This window comes from Rhopilema esculentum, chromosome 19, assembly GCF_057945365.1.
Source record: "Rhopilema esculentum isolate cy_ngs chromosome 19, ASM5794536v1, whole genome shotgun sequence".
NCBI classification, from domain to species: Eukaryota; Metazoa; Cnidaria; class Scyphozoa; order Rhizostomeae; family Rhizostomatidae; genus Rhopilema; species Rhopilema esculentum.
The window spans coordinates 2,388,717-2,405,333 of NC_142833.1; the positions used below are offsets into that span (position 1 = coordinate 2,388,717).

The 16,617-nt window shown below is 35.4% G+C and overlaps 1 protein-coding gene across 1 annotated transcript in view; it reads left to right on the top strand.

Moving 5' to 3' along the window:
- The first annotated feature begins 134 nt into the window (after positions 1–134).
- Positions 135–16,617, top strand: part of LOC135688412 (ubiquitin carboxyl-terminal hydrolase 48) — a 45,701-nt gene continuing 29,218 nt past the window's right edge. Inside the window, exons 1-20 of the mRNA XM_089114131.1 lie at positions 135–334; positions 1,185–1,255; positions 2,573–2,622; positions 3,068–3,127; positions 3,837–3,924; positions 4,317–4,467; positions 5,862–5,919; positions 6,686–6,745; positions 7,333–7,394; positions 7,993–8,101; positions 8,589–8,722; positions 9,188–9,368; positions 10,417–10,504; positions 11,550–11,636; positions 12,802–12,917; positions 13,376–13,451; positions 14,029–14,137; positions 14,291–14,339; positions 14,949–15,106; positions 16,052–16,497. Coding sequence (XP_088970257.1) covers positions 171–334; positions 1,185–1,255; positions 2,573–2,622; positions 3,068–3,127; positions 3,837–3,924; positions 4,317–4,467; positions 5,862–5,919; positions 6,686–6,745; positions 7,333–7,394; positions 7,993–8,101; positions 8,589–8,722; positions 9,188–9,368; positions 10,417–10,504; positions 11,550–11,636; positions 12,802–12,917; positions 13,376–13,451; positions 14,029–14,137; positions 14,291–14,339; positions 14,949–15,106; positions 16,052–16,497 — 2,317 coding nt within the window. The 5' untranslated portion in view covers positions 135–170. The remainder of the gene's footprint in view (positions 335–1,184; positions 1,256–2,572; positions 2,623–3,067; positions 3,128–3,836; positions 3,925–4,316; positions 4,468–5,861; positions 5,920–6,685; positions 6,746–7,332; positions 7,395–7,992; positions 8,102–8,588; positions 8,723–9,187; positions 9,369–10,416; positions 10,505–11,549; positions 11,637–12,801; positions 12,918–13,375; positions 13,452–14,028; positions 14,138–14,290; positions 14,340–14,948; positions 15,107–16,051; positions 16,498–16,617) is intronic.

The window sequence follows — 16,617 nt, forward strand, 5'->3', positions numbered from 1 at the left end:
TCAACTGGGTGTTATTTATTTTGAGTAGAAACGGCTGTTAAGTAGTAGGGGGCTTGAATGGAGTAAGGGGGCGGTGATTGGGGAATAAAGAGCATTTCTATGATAGATATACAAGATAAGACAAGAGGGAGCAGCAGCAACAACAAAGCCCGCGAATTTATTTCGTCAAGATGGCGCCAAAGAAAGGAACCACAACGAAGTCAGACGTGATACAAGATGGCTGGAAATGGGTTCATGGTTTGGAAAAGCCAGTTACGCTGGATTCAATTCTTCCGAACAACATTCGCAAATGTTATCAAGTTGATGCGCAAAAATGTGAGAAAGGATGTTGCAGGTAATTCAATTTCCCAATGAAAAGTCATTCACGAACAAGCCTAACACTAGGCCTAGCTTTTTGGTTAAACAGATTCTCACCATTTTGTTCACTATTTCACAGTCACTAATAATGTGTCAAGATAATTTTATGTACTAGTTTTTATTTTTAAGGAAATATGACAATTACAATGCTTTGTTATGATTTGCTGCAAACCAATATTTGAAATTGTGCATTGATTTGCTATAGTACTATAATGACATCCTTTTTTGCACGCCTTTGAATAAAAAGGGAAGTTTGCAGGTAGAAAACATAAATTATACAAAATGTATAGTGATGGGGGACAAATTTTATACATTATTTAAGAATTTACAGACAAAAACAAAGTAATTTTTTTGGGTTGAATATACCTGATGAACCTATGGCTGCATTTACACAAGAAATTTTTGCTACAGTTTCAAATTGTTTTCTGAGTGATCCTGTTTTGGTACCGCTAGCAGTTCTATTTGGAACCGTTCTGACAGGTCTTATGTTAACAGCAGGCCTAACTGTGCTCATTTTAGTAGTGTTCCAAATAGAACTGGTCTTGTGTAAAAACTGCCTATACCCAGTACTTAATTAGCAGACAACAATAGATGATGTAATCAAAACTTCTCACTAATTATATAATTAAATTTAATTTTGGAAAGTTTAGCAGACAGATTAGCATAAAGTTCAGGCTAGAACAGAAACATTACGGAACCTTTGTGTTTGCCTGCAGATTCAAACTGGCCTTCATCAAAATATCAAAATGATACCAACCTTCTTGTAAGAAATATTCATCAAAAGGATCACAATGATATCAAATTTTTTATCAATCTTTCCATGACAGAGTAAACTGCAAAAAGAACCCAAGTTGTCATAATTGTCTTGGAGAACGGTTTTGGAATGGAGAAATCAAAGGTATTAAACTTGCTTTTTGTGGTATATAGTTTAACTGTTTAGTCAAACTGTCAAACTGTTTAGAGAGTCAGTTTCACACTTTGTTTTCAGGGTTACAACGACAGCAATATCCTGAAAACCAACTTTTCGTGGTGGTCCATATAAGGTTTCATTTCATTTCGAAAACATCACTGCGTCAGTCAATTTTAACGTAGCTCCGAAGTTGTATGAAACAAAGAAATCATCTTAAGTTACAATGTCACCAAAGCCAGAGCGTCACAAGACTGAGAGCTTACTGTGTAACAAAACATATGATAGTGACTACCGAAGACAGCATACTGAAAAACATCATCAAGAAAAAGTTCGAAAGCATCAGCATAGGCACCGCTAATGCACCAATCGATTCATGTCGTCGAGATCACGTGACAAGATCTTTCATTTGGTGCATCATATATGCGAGGTACCTCATGTAAGATTTTTCAACAAATTTCTTCCATATCATTGCAAAGAATTACCGTCTAGATGAATGGAGACTGGGAGGTGAATTCAAATCTTTTATAGACAGCTATCAAAAGATAAAAGAAGTGGAAAGTCAGACATCAGCAAACAAACAAAGACAGATGTAGACAGAGAAAGTTTTATTACCACTTTGCAGCTAATTTCAAAATATAATCTTCAAACAGCTTATCAAAGTCTCTACATCCTGTACAAAATACTTGTAATTTTATCAATTGGTTTAACAAAATGTAAGCGCTCCTTCTCAAAACTGAAGATGATAAAGAACAAGTTGCGATAAACAATGAGTCAACCTCGTCTATAGGTGTTGATGCTGATAAGCATCGATCGTTAACTGTTGCTAACTGTCGATTATGATACATGATACAGTGATTGACGCATTTGGCACATCTCCTCTTTTGAGAAGATTTCAGATACCATGAAAGTGACTCATAAATCCAAGATAATTATTACGCTCTTATACTGTTATTTTCTAACATTTCATCGTGATATCTGGATTTGAATGCTTTATTTCTTGTTTTTGAAGCATTGTGAGTTGTCTCTATCTGTGTCTTCACGACTGTAAATCCCGGCATATCACACAAGAACAACAACAGCAACAACGTATAGCCAAAAAAAATTTATCGGAAAATTTAGGTGCCTTGTCCCCCCCTGAAATACAAGTTCCACGACGCCTCTAAAGATAAATATATTTTTTATCCTGGATCAAATTTTTATCCTGTATCCATTATCAAGGAAATTTTGTTTTTTTATATTTGAAATTTGTTAAAGAAGCATGTAAACTATCTGAAGTCATTTTAATGTCTTTTTTATCTTTTTTAGACAGTTTTTGGGTTGATATTGAAGATCCCAACAAGCAAAGAAAAGAAATTGTATGACAAGTTATTTTGAAAAAAGCCATTTTTTGAGTAAACTAAAGCTTTTTGTCTGACACTCTTCAGAGTTTAAAACGTCAGAACATAGATTGAAAACTTTACGCTAGGAAATATATATACCCAGTTGTGGATAGAAATAGGCCAATTAACAACGCTACCAAAAGTTATTTTGAATACACTGTTTATGATGTAAATAAAATATTCAAGCATATTCATTCTAAAGATAGTGAGAACCTATTTTCACTTTGATTAAAGTATCCTTATGTATAACAATCCCTGATAAATATAAATAATTTAAAATATACATGGGATGACAAGCTCTTTTTATTTATTCAATTTTTCAGATAAATCTTCCTTCATCGAATTCTGAACAAATTAAGCCGAAATCTGTGTTCATATTTTTGTAATAAAATTTTAGTTTTGCTGCTGTTTTTAATTTCAGGGAAGCCATGTTGGGCTTAAAAATCTAGGGGCTACATGCTATGTCAATACCTTTCTGCAGGTAACACACTGATGAATAATTTCTTAAATTGGAAATACCTGTATAGATTTCTTGTTGTGGCTAATTGTCAGTGACACCATTCGCTCTTGAAAAGAAATGTGAACTTAGCTCTGAATAAAACTGTGCCAGTAGACATTTTACATAAAACATCTAAATCGCTAAAAATTGAAGCAGAGATTTCCATCCTTCTTTCGATCCATCAGTTTTTGTTTTCATAAATATACACATTTAGGAATAGATAGAGGGTACCAAATGTGTTTTCTAGGTAAAAGGGAAACACAATTTATTTGGGAAACGGGAACTTAAATGTACCCTCTAGATAATACAAGCAGATTCACCAAGAAAAATTGTAGTTTCCTAACAATTATGCATTTACAAACGTGCTGTGAGAATTTATACTTTTTATATTGTTAAAATCCTTGTCGGTTTTATTTGCTATTGAAAACGTTTCAATGACAAGCTGTAGAATTCAAGTTTCTTTTCAAAACAATTATTTTTTGTCTATTTAGTCATTTATGAGTTTCTGTGCCAATATGAAGCCTGCAATGTACTAGTCAGCAATTAGTCAATGAAATAAAACAGTATGTTTCCTCAAGCAACAGGCAAACACGATTCCACTTTTCAGCGTTATCTACAATTGTGTTTCTGAATAAGAAAGGGATCTCATGCTTGCTTTTCTATTTTTATTTTGAGTTTTTATCTATTATAGCTTTGGTTCCATAATCCTGACTTCAGGTCGGCAATTTTCAAATGGATTCCATCAGAGGGTTATCAGTTTCCTTCACAAGATAATGGAGGTATAGATTGAGTTTCTTTCTTAACGTTTTGTTTCTGCTTCTCAAAACATAACTCACAAAGATCAGGAGATAACTCTTCCAACTAGGGTTCCGGTTGCAAGCAACAGAAAATGTTTTCAAATGCTGGAAGTTTCTCTTTCATTTTCAGATCGAATTTTATGCTGATGCTGCAAAATATTGAACCAAAGAATGATACAATGTTTAATCCAACACTTTTTTTAGAAAAGGGCGATCCTTATGAGTTATTTTTCCAGCAATAAAAAAATTCATGAATGCAGTTAAAATGACAATGCAGTGTTGTAGGTAATTATAAGATTAAAAGTCATGAAAAATTTCCAAGACCAGCCGTTTCACTTTTCAAATTCTATAATTGTTTATCTGTTTCTGCGCAGCCACTGAAATAAAGACAGAAGAAAGGGCTGAGAAGAACAACTTCCCAGTTTTAAAAACTCTACCAGCTCCAACATTTGGTTCTTCAAAAGCAGACAATATTTGCGGCAATTTGCAGCTCCTTTTTGCTCTTCTAAAGCATAGCGAGAAAAGGTAGGATTGTAGCCTTTTTTATGGTTGTATACTTTTTGGGTATGGCTTTTTAGACATACTTGCAACATCAACACAAAAAAGGAAATGAGATTATAAGGACACCAAACTACAATCCTTGCCAAAACACAAAAATAGTCATGTTCAAAAGTTGACAAGCCTAGCATTTAACTACCCCCCCCCCCCTAACCCATACGTTATCGACAATGTGGCTGAGTTTTGCCCTTGCCGCTTCGAAGTATGATTCCTCCGTAGGAAGTGTTTTTACGTCGAATCCTTAGTTAGGTTTTCACTGACAATCCTGCAAATGTTAACAAATGTCGTAATGAGGGGAGGGGAAACAGCTGTTACAAATGCGAAGAGTTTGTGTAGGTTTTCAAACTGTTTTGGTTAGGATTGTAATTTAGTGTGCATAAACAGGCAGAACCTTAAGAATGGACATGGTGATCTTGAAAGTTAGAAGGAGAGCAGGATTGTGTCCCCTTTGTCATTTTGTCCAGCTGATATTTCTAGTATTTGCTCATGTAAACCTCAATCTCTTTTGACATGGAGAGACTATCTCTATGACATAATCGACTTTGTCAGCTAAGAAAGGCAAATGGAAAGTGATTATGAAGTATTTTTGTTAGTTTTCTAAGGCGATTGTTGACTGAGAAGCAAAGAAGAGATGCTAAAAAGAGCTTTATACTCCAAGGGTTTACTGAAACCTTTAGTTGTTTGGAGCAAAAAGATTCTTGCCCACTCGCTTTTTCGATTTATTTTTTTGAGCTTGCTCAAGCCCAAGATATCCACAGGGTAACACGACATTGTAGTCGCTACTGCCCCCTCCCCCCCGCTCCTAAAAATCACCATTCCCTAGCAAAATCTTGCTTGATGAATCCCCTTAATTTTTTGTGTTCTTAGGTAAATTCAGCTTAGATTCGGTCAGAATCAAATCATGATAATCATTAGTAACAGAATGATCCAAAGACTTGCTTTATTTATCTTCTAAACTTTGTCAACATAATTTTAAAAAATGGGCGTTTCCTTCATTTTCCATTCACCGTAAAAGTGTTGTTCAAAATCCACTCCCCCAATCTTTGCTGCTTAAGTCCGTCCCTAGACTTGCTCTGGGGACAACAATTGGGGACAAAATAACAAGGGCAAATTTCATATAGCCAATCAGATTGTTTACATTAGTAGATAGGTTGCGAAAATGGTAATATATGTGACAAGATGGGCATTTAACCTAGGAGCTCACGTTAATGTTTGAAGAAGCAAGACAAATAAGTTTACCATTTATATGTCTACATTATCGCACACTCGATAGTATTCAAACGTATTTCATATTTTCAAGTGTTTAAGTGTTATTAGCTCTAGGGAAGACTTGATATAATGCTTTAGAAAATACTTGTTAGTTTTGTAGATCCAACCCCGTTTGTGTACTCGCTGGGGCTGCAGACAGATGAACAACAGGTAATTTACACCAGCCTTCTTTTCCATAGTTCATTTGTTTGTTATAGTGTGTTCAAGAAGAAACTTGCTGAGATACAAAGTGATGAAGTCACAAAATGTGTCTTTGATTGTCTGAGCTGTTATAATGCAATCTGAATAGATATTTCAATAAAATCAATGTTGTTCAGCCTGTTTTATGTCGAATAAACGAAGAAGAGTTATCCCAAAACGTCAAAACAATATTCAACTTTTCCATGTACGAACTCGTAATTTAATTGTTCAAATTCACATTTTTCAAACATTGCTGTACTCTATTGTTGTTTTGGTTAAGTCCATAATTTCTTGAATCAATACCAGGCTAAAGTGATTTGACAGGAAAGGATTATGTGTAAATTTTCCATGTAATTTAGCTATTTTTGTGGATCCAACTGTTCACACAAGCACTTGTTTATAAGTAACAGAAGTATACCTTGTATGAAATCACAACGATCGTATCGTTATGCGTACGCTCAAAGCAAGCCCTGGTAGAGCTTGCTTTCATTACATCTTCGGTCAGCCTTTCGCCAGAATTCTTTTCCTTTAAGAGTTTGTTTTAATAAAACAAAATCACAAACGTTTTACAGGAAGCATTGTCACGTGATTGCCTTTTGCTGACCCAATCTCTTTTTTTTCGAGGCCATCCTCTACTGATAAAATGTAGAAGTATCTAGCTCATTGCTCGTTTAGATGCAGATCCTAGGCTCAAATGTAATTGCATTGAACCTATAATGATTATTTTACTCCCTAGGATGCGCAAGAGTTTTCTAAACTTTTTATGTCATTGTTGGAAGACACCTTAGCCAACCAGGTGAACAATTTATGAACGTTCTGCTTCTTCTTGTTCTGGCATCCAAATGGTATGCTTAATAAGACTGAAATTCCTTCTCAAATGCAAAATGACAGTTTTTAAGTCATCACAGAAATGATTTGGACGATGCACTCACTGTTTGCTGTGTTTGAGTTGTCGTTTTTTGGCTTCAATTTAATATCAAGATCGAAATTTCCTCACCACCTGCTGTCCTCATCAACCAAAGAGAGTAAACATGTTGATCATAAATATGCATCGTTTGTCTAATTATTATAATTATTTACAAAAATTTAAAGCATTGGATGAGGCCTTGTATGTAGAACCTGTTGAGGTAGAGGGAATATGGCTGGGGCATACGACACCAACTTTCTCTTCCATGGAGCAGTCGTCATTTTTTGAGCTGTAGTTGAAAGTTTAAATTAGCATCCTGACTTGTTTGTTCTTGTAAAAATATCGGTACATTTTATCTGCTGCACCCTCCCGCCATCAAAATCCAGCACATCACTGGCTGCAAGAAGGATATACCATGTGCAAAAAGTATCTTTTAAGTAGCTACGATTTGAAGTCTTCTGTTGTTTCGTCTACAGCAGAGTAACATTCGATGGCTCGTGCAGGACCAGTATGGTGGAAAATATGCCTATGAGACAAGGTAGGAACGTTTGCGTAATATAGCTTAAAACTGTACATGTAGTAACCGGACCCATCTTCTGTGCGTCCCACAACCATTTACAGGAACCGCTGAAGTGGGGGAGGGGAGGGGGGCTAAGGAGGCTTTAGCCCCCCGATAATTTCCAAAATGTACTTAAAACAATATATAAAGTACCTTGCTCTTGGTTTAGCCCCCCAAAAACGTTTTTTGCCTCTCAGTGTGTAATATACTCTGCGGTCCTTGACCATTTATTAACATCAGTTACCATCAGAAACCTTGCATTTTGGCAGTTGAATGATTTGTTTTCTTGTATGTGTGGATACTCTGTTATCTAGTATCAGTTTTGAATAATTAAGATTTCTTATTTGTTGATTGACAGATTTAAATGTCATTTGCAAATTGCCACTTTTACCTTGTCGAAAATTCTATCTCAGTCGAATTTGTGCTGTTGTGCTTTGTGCTGTACTGTTCTCTGTTTCAAGGAAGTTGTTTTTCTGTCACTTTTATGCCTCGTTTGCAATTGCCAAAAGTTCGATAAGTGAGGCGATTATCAAACGACAACGTGAATCTTAGGAAAGTTTAACATTTTTCTGTGCAGGTGTACACATTGCGGAAAAGTATCAAAAACAGGGTCGAATTTCTACGAGCTTGACTTAAACATCCAAGGACATTCAATGTTGAAAGAATGTATCAAGGAATTTTTAAAGGTATTGGAATCATAACTACTGCATTCCTGGATTATTCTTTGTTTCCAAAGGTGAAAGTCAAGAATTGGCCTCTGTTGTCACGTGTGAACTTCTAAGAATATGATTAATCTATAACACTGTGTGTCATTTGATTGAATGTACTTTTTGTAATTTTGATGGCAATTGCTCATTTTCATAGTTAGGTCTTTCAATATTTTTTGCATTTTCAATAAGCAAGTGACACTGATAACGTCCGGAGAAAATGAAAGAATGTTTGTTATTTAAATATACAAAGTGTGATTCTTCAGGAGTAGTTCTTTTTTAGATGTTATCTAACTTGCATTATGCATAAACCCAACCCCATTTCAAATCGCAAATGTAAAAGGTGCTTTTTAAAAGCCCATGCAGAATAATATTACAATATGTAAACTGTTTTCGGCTTAAGATATAATCGAATATGTAAATGTTTTATCCGATGTTGAAGAGTGTTCCTCTTGCGCTTTTTCAGGAGGAAAGGCTAGATGGTGACAACATGTACTACTGTACCAATTGTCAAGTGAAGCGAGATGCTGAGAGAAAAATTGTCCTCCAGGAACTACCCCCGGTTCTGAATTTACAGCTGCTAAGGTTTATTTTTGACAGGTAGGGTAGCCTATAAAGAGTATTGGCTGACTTGCTTAAGCGATTGCTAAAACTCTAGGACACATAATATCTGATTTGAATTAAAGCATCTTGAATCCACAATCCTCCTTGCCCATCTTCCAATCCAATGCCAGACTGCAATTGATGGCATTCATGCTGCCAGAAATGATTTTGGGCACTGGGCTATCGTACCTGGATGCAGGAGTACAGTTTTTATAACCCACATGGTGACGGGGAGGAGGAGCGTAAAGCGTTAATTCATGGCAAACCCGAGGATTTCTGAGCATGCGTGCTTCTTGTGCGAACTGTTTATCGGCCCACTATGTTGATTAAACTGTTTATCTGCCATCAGGACTCAATGTGAAAGAGAAAGAAAAAATTGCATTTCAGATGATGGCGATACCCAACAAGTCAGGTTACGTATCATTTTATTTCTACTTACTTACACCACTTCTTCTTCTTCAGGAACACCGGCTCGAAGTTGAAATGCAACTCTAGCATAAAATTTCCGGACCAACTTGATATGAACGAGTTTATCAAGTTTCCGGATGAGTCCAAAGGAATTTACGAATTGACAGCTGTTCTCCTGCACTGCGGCCTCAGTGCCTCATCAGGCCATTATGTGGCTCACATCCTGGACAAAAAAGTGAGTCTGCTTTTACAATTCGATTACAATATATTATGTTTTGTTATGATATCAACGTTTTGCAATATGAATATAGTATAATAAAATACAATATAGTATTATCTAATATAATGTAACATGATGATATGATATCATATAACACGATGATGTTATATAATATAACATCATGATTGATATGATATCATGATATGATATGATATGATATGATATGATATGATATGATATGATATGATATGATATGATATGATATGATATGATATGATATGATATGATATGATATGATATGATATGATATGATATGATATGATATGATATGATATGATATGATATGATATGATATGATATGATATGATATGATATGATATGATATGATATGATATGATATGATATGATATGATATATTACAATATGATATATTACAATATGATATGATATGATATGATATGATATGATATGATATGATATGATATGATATGATATGATATGATATGATATGATATGGTATGGTATGGTATGGTATGGTATGGTATGGTATGGTATGGTATGGTATGGTATGGTATGGTATGGTATGGTATGGTATGGTATGGTATGGTATGGTATGGTATGGTATGGTATGGTATGGTATGGTATGGTATGGTATGGTATGGTATGGTATGATATGATATGATATGATATGATATGATATGATATGATATGATATGATATGATATGATATATTACAATATGATATATTACAATATGATATGATATGATATGATATGATATGATATGATATGATATGATATGATATGATATGATATGATATGATATGATTGATATGATATGATATGATATGATATGATATGATATGATATGATATGATATGATATGATATTGTTAAAATAGTTTAAATGATACAGCTCAATATCATATGACATATGATATAATATATTAGACTCAAACATGCAATCAGAACGGTTTTTAGTTGCTGCGCTGAGTTTTATGCTTAATGCCATGGTCAGGCATCATAATATGTAACCCCCTTCTCTAGCTTCCATAACCATTGCAGGATGATGCCTGGTACCGTTTTAATGACGAAGTGGTGCAGAAAATGACTGGTCGAAAGCTACAGCTTGGTGTGGAAGAAGACCCAGAAGGTACTTTACCATCATCTTTTATAAACTGTGATAAAGTTGGAAGGAATTAACAAGTTTTAATACCTTTGCATTAACAAATAGACAAATATATTTATATAACTGATCATACTGAAATGCTATTTGTGCAATGCAATGTGAAATGAAATGCTCGATTCTAGCTCCCGATTTGAATTTAAGTTGTAGTGACAACTCCTTGGTTTTATGTGTCCAATGGCCAAACTATATCAAAAAACCTAATTACCCAGATAATACATGATAAGTCAAATGTACATTTTGTGACTCGTATCTAAAGAGCGGGAGGGAAATGTCGAATAGCTCAAGCTCTGTTTGGATTGCAAAGAACCCCAACCCTAACCCTAACCTAGTTAGGGTTAGGATTAAGGTTAGGGCTAGGGTTAGGGCTAGGGTTAGGGCTAGGGTTAGGGTTAGTGTCAGGGTAAGGGTTAGGGTTAGGGTTAGGGTTAGGGTAAAGCCAGTATTCAACCTGCCTTAATAAACCTAGGTTTTAGCAAGCGGAGTTTTACAATATACCAAAGGGCAATGTTAACGAGAATCCCAGTTTGATTGATCCTGGGTGGTTTTTTAAAGTAACTCGTGCGTACTGTATGCCAAAAGAATAATTAAATGTTTGGTTGTATGCTTGGCAGAAATTTAACCTAGGTTCTACGCTGTATTGAGTTTATGTATCACTTTGAAAAACTTACCCAGGCCTAATCCGGATTCAGTCTGTCGAGGTCGGTTCAACTGAAAAAAGCCCTGGGTGGGTTGCATTACGCAGCAAAAGCTTAGTGTAAGCGCAGTAGCCGTCAGCTCCAAAAAGCTGCCATAAAAAAACAAAAAAAGCAAGACGGGGGCTGGGTGCGACACTTGAGCTTCTTTGGCTTCCACTGGCTTTCTTCATTGCCGTTGATTGTATGGCCGCCATTATTTCTGTGTTCTGGTTACAGATTATAGTTTAATCTTACACTGCAATGGTGTTAAGATTAAAACACATTCATTCTATGAGTCTAATGAGTTTACAGATTCAGAATGCATTTTCTGCTAGATAATGGAAAGCTGTCGAAAAAAGGAAAGATACCAAAAGGATATCACTCGTCAAAAAATGCCTATATGTTGGTATACTCAAGAAAAGGTAATGAAACGTCATCTCAATCTAAGTATCTTGGATCTAAATACCGATAAAGGGATCCTTGTTAAAGGTTTTGTGGGTTTTAACTGTTATTATAAATATTAATTATTCTTTCTTCTCAGATGTAGCAAATGCGCCACATTATAAGGTCTGGTTGTTGCTTGAAAGTTCCATATCTTCGCTTTTCTCTTTTATCTATCTTTTTGCTAATTTTAACTTTGAATCTGTAAATAAACAAACAGTGTAAACCTGTTTGGTGTTTATATGATTCAAATTTTTTTTTAAAATAAATGTGATGCATCAACGTGAAACAAAACTTCTATTGAATATTCGTGATGTACGTTGATCTGAAAATCAGTTGGCAATGGAAGAAAATGATTTTTACCCTCTATTAATCACAATTGCATTATGGTATAAATATTTTAAATTGAAAATTATCAACAAAGAAAATGAATATTCCACATTGATCCCCCCACACAAATTTTTAAAGATACACTGAAAAGTAAATATGAGAACCTCTATGCGCCTTCCTTTGCGCCTCCCCCCCCCTCACCTTTTGAAACCTATCTCGGCCCTTATTTTAAGGCTCCAAGACAAATATTGTCAAAAGGAGGGAAATATTTTTGTGTAATTTTGCCATGCACGGAAACGATATACGTGTAATGTTGCATTGAAGGCAACGGAAAATGAAGGCAATTTTCTATGCAGCAATCAATTTTGTATCAGAATCTCCAACAATATTAGAATCTGGCGGTGTAACAGGCCCTGGATATGCAATTTTTGAAAGTATCCCGATCATCTGCTACCGTTTCCTAAAATATCTCTGTGTTTTAATTATTCTTTCCTTTTGCATGATTTCAGACCATCATAAAAAGGGGGGGGGGGGAACTTAACGTATATTACGTGTTGCTGGCTGACACTTAAGGTCGGATAACGACCAAACATGCTCTGCGGTCTTATGACTCCGAAGAAAGTCAGAAGAAAAGAACTTATATGCGCCATGTTCTTGTTCTTGTCCTTACATGTTACTGCAGTTTTTTATTTCACTTCTGCATCAAGTATATAGTTTAAATGAAATAAACTTTCGAAAATCTATTGCAAAGATCCTGCAGTATTTCCTTCTGTTTGATCTGAACGCTGTTGACGATTCAAGCTTTTTTCATTGAAGGAGAAGAAACCATCTCATCTACTGAGGACCAGCAACTTCCCATTGAAATCCAGCAGTTTGTGGCATCAAATAACAGTTTCTTTGAAGCCTGGATAAAAGAAGTAGAAGATATGAGGGTTGGGATCTTTCTTAGTGTTTCCATTTCTTTTTCTAACCTATTTTAATTCCCTTACTATAACTCTGGTTTGCGGCCACGAAGGGTAGAAGCGCTGTTTGTAGTTAACATATTCTAAAGGTAATGACACAGAATTACAGAACCAAGGACCCCATTCTCCTGCTGACATTTCTACAGCCTTTATTCATTGTGCACAACTCTAATTTAATTGGTTTCTGCTCTGTCTCAGATATGATTGTCTTTCTCATGACACATGCAAAAGTTTTTAGGTTCTCCCCTCGTGTTTACAACGTTAAATCTAGATTTTCCTTGGGTTTCCCCTTTTTTAAAAGGTTGAATCTAAAATTTCCTTGGCTCACCCCTCGTATTTAAAAAGCTAAATCTAAAAGTTTTTTGGCATAAATTGTTTATAGTATCTTTGGTATCTTTTTGTACCATGGTAACATATGATTCTTGTAGGATGAAAGGGTGCGAAATGGTCGACAGCAACAAGCAGATGTATTAGATATATATAACAGCATGCAGCCATTGTCAGGTAAATGTGAAAATCTTCTTTGTTTGTCAGGCGATCATATGACATGGTGACAAAGTTGTATTGGAAAATTTTGATTAGTATAAACTTTAGGACAATTGGGGTTCACGAAAGACTATTGCACTTAAATCTAGAACGGTCGCGGAGCTGCATCAGAAACGGTAGAAGAGTTACGCCATAGGTGCATCTTTTTGTACGAATATGAGCTCGTTTGGGCGTGGCTCTTACTTCATAGTGATGACATAAGCTCCATTTTGACTTATTTTATGGACACTTCGGTACGCTCATGGTTTCTTGCACATCTCGATTTAAAGAGTAGATTCTAACCACGGCAATTGAACTCCAAGCTTTTGTCAATTAAAGCCAGTTTCGGAATGAATTTTTTGGGCGTATTGTGCAGAATGTAGCCAAAGTGTTTTAAGGAGTATGAATTCCCTTTTTTATCAATTTCGCTAGCCAATACGTTCCAAGGACCACAATTTGAGTTAATGTACTAAATTTGCTGTTGATCGAACTTAATGCATTATACTGAATCTTGCATTTGGGTTAATTTATTTGTTTTTTTTTAATTTTGCTACAGTAGAGACAAGTGAGTGGGTATCGACGGATTGGCTTCGGAGATGGTTGAACGAGAAACAACCCAATACTACACCGATTGATAACACGCATCTAGTCTGCAAGCATGGAAGGTAACGAACTTTTACCTTTTTTGTGTTTTGTTTAATCAAACAATCCACGTCTAACAGCTCTTTGTTTTACTTTTGCAAACAATCCTTGTATATTTCAATTCGTCGTTTTGCATTTTTTCTAAGTAATGATCAGGTTGCAATTTGGGTTTTTAGGTTCGACCCATGCAAAGTACATCTTTCAAAAAAGATTTCCAAATACTCGGTAAATATCTAGCAGTTATTATAAGTGGTGTAATTAAACATAATGTCTTGCATCGATTTCCTTTGTAATATCTTATTTAGCAGCTTTTTTTGGAGTTATTCCCTCTTTCTTTCTCCAAGAAGCGAATTCCTAAGCTGAATGCGTATTGGAGTAGTACAAGTTTTTGTTTTGTACGGAAAAGAGGCCTGATGGAAACGGAAGCGAGGTTGATAAACTGTACCCAGAATTCGTAGCTAAAGTATGAAAACCTTCGTGGTTCAAAGTTTTTTAGTTGATGGGTCTGTTTTTTTGTGCCACATTTTAACAATTCAGTTGATGACTTCAATCTATTTCTGCATTCATCAGCTCAGCCTTGTGCCAATTTTTTTTGGCTGTAAAAATGCGCCGAGTTAGGCAAATAAGAAACTGCCAGGAAAATCAAGTTTTTAAGTTGAAATTGAGAAGGGTTATTGATAAGATAATCATGTTAAGTTTTATCTTCATCTTTAAAAGCAACGAGATGGATTTAACTGATGTTGTAACGACTATGCAATCATGTTTCTTCGATATTGTTTTGTTTCACTGAAAATGCTTATGAGGTTTAATTTGCTCTAGCTGTATTTTTTGTAGGCAGACAAACTGTTTGAGAAATACGGAGGCCTTCACAGGTTACAAAGCGATGCGCTTTGTGTGAAGTGCGTTTTCAATCGAGCAAAGCGAATTCAGTTTGAAGCTCGAATTGACAGGGATAGCAAGATAATTGGGAATGCAATCAAATCAACTTGCAGGTTTGTGAGGATTTCTTTGGACAGAATTTTGAAGGTAGTCTCCAGCGTTGATCATCGGTCTCAAATACTGATTATCATTCTCAAATATTGGAGAGAAGTTTGACCATCTTAGCCCATTATATGTATACTTAGCTCCATATATTTTATTTGATTGATTGTCTCAGGATGACGTCACAAAAGTCTATTTTTAGAACTTTTCAAACTGGATCCTGTAACCTGAAAGAGCATCATAAAATACCTTTAATGGTGCAAAATCAGTTAAATGTGTGACAAATTTGCTGAGATATGGCCCTATGAGCACCAGGTCCTTCCCCATCAAACCTTTGTAATTTAGTCTCTGTTCATAACTTTATGAACAAAGCCAAAAAACAGTAATCCGTTAGCAAAAGTATTTCATAGTGCTCTTTTAGGTTATGTTGTCAAATTTCAAAATTTTCTAAAGATTTTTTATGGCGTCCAACTCAAAAAACTTTATGAGCATTGTTCATAGAATGATGCAGATAAATTATCTCAAAGAAAAAAAACGGTTGTAAAGTTGCGATCGTCTTGTCTTTATTAAGGTTACCAATTATTTTATTCTTAAATATTCCACATGACTCCTTGAATTTATGCTCAGTTCTTACGCAGACTGAATGGATTTCGAATTTGTTTTTAGACGATCTGTATCTACATTTGATTCTCATTTCGACACTTTGAATTTTCTAATTGATACAACAGTGTCTTTATTAAAGTATTTTGGTAAACATGGCTGTTTAAAATGAAATGATTGTCCTCAGATTCATCCCCGGTGCAACATCTTGTTCACTTCCAAGCAGTCGTTTTCATTGACAGAGTCTGGCGGTAACATTCTTTTAAATCATTTTAAAGGCTCACAATGTTGAGATAAGGCACAGTGATAAATTATATCGAGAAATGACATGTTTTATCTTTTCGTTCACATTACAGTGGTGTAAATAGCTTTTGGATTGGACGGTCGTCTTTAAAGCAGTGGAAACGACTGGCCTTGGAAACTGCGCGATTTGATGATGCTGATGACGTAAGCAATGTCACTGAAGAACTTTACGCGAATCAAAACAGCAAGTCAGAGCAAGATAACCTCGATAATGCGAAGGAAACGTCTCGTACAAAGGAGAATGGTTTGACAAAAGAGATCTCTTCTGAGAAGAATAGCACACCATCGCGTGAGCAACAGCTTTCTCTGAAACGAAAACTTGAGGAAGAACGCGAAGACAGGGGTGGAAAATTAGCGAAATTAGAAGACCAATTCAATGATTTGAATGGACAGGAAGAAACAAGTTCTGCGGAAGTAATTGATTGTGGCAATAATGGCAGTATTCAAATCACTGAGCAAGAAAGTGATTTTAACTCGGAAATCCAATGCTCAGAGCATGGCAAGTATCGAATTTATTATTGAATAAGATTAGAAGAAAGATCCTCGCAGCTCTTGAATTTATGTGGGTCTTCAATGGGTCTAGTATAGACTGACTGGACTGGTACATTTTAATCATACA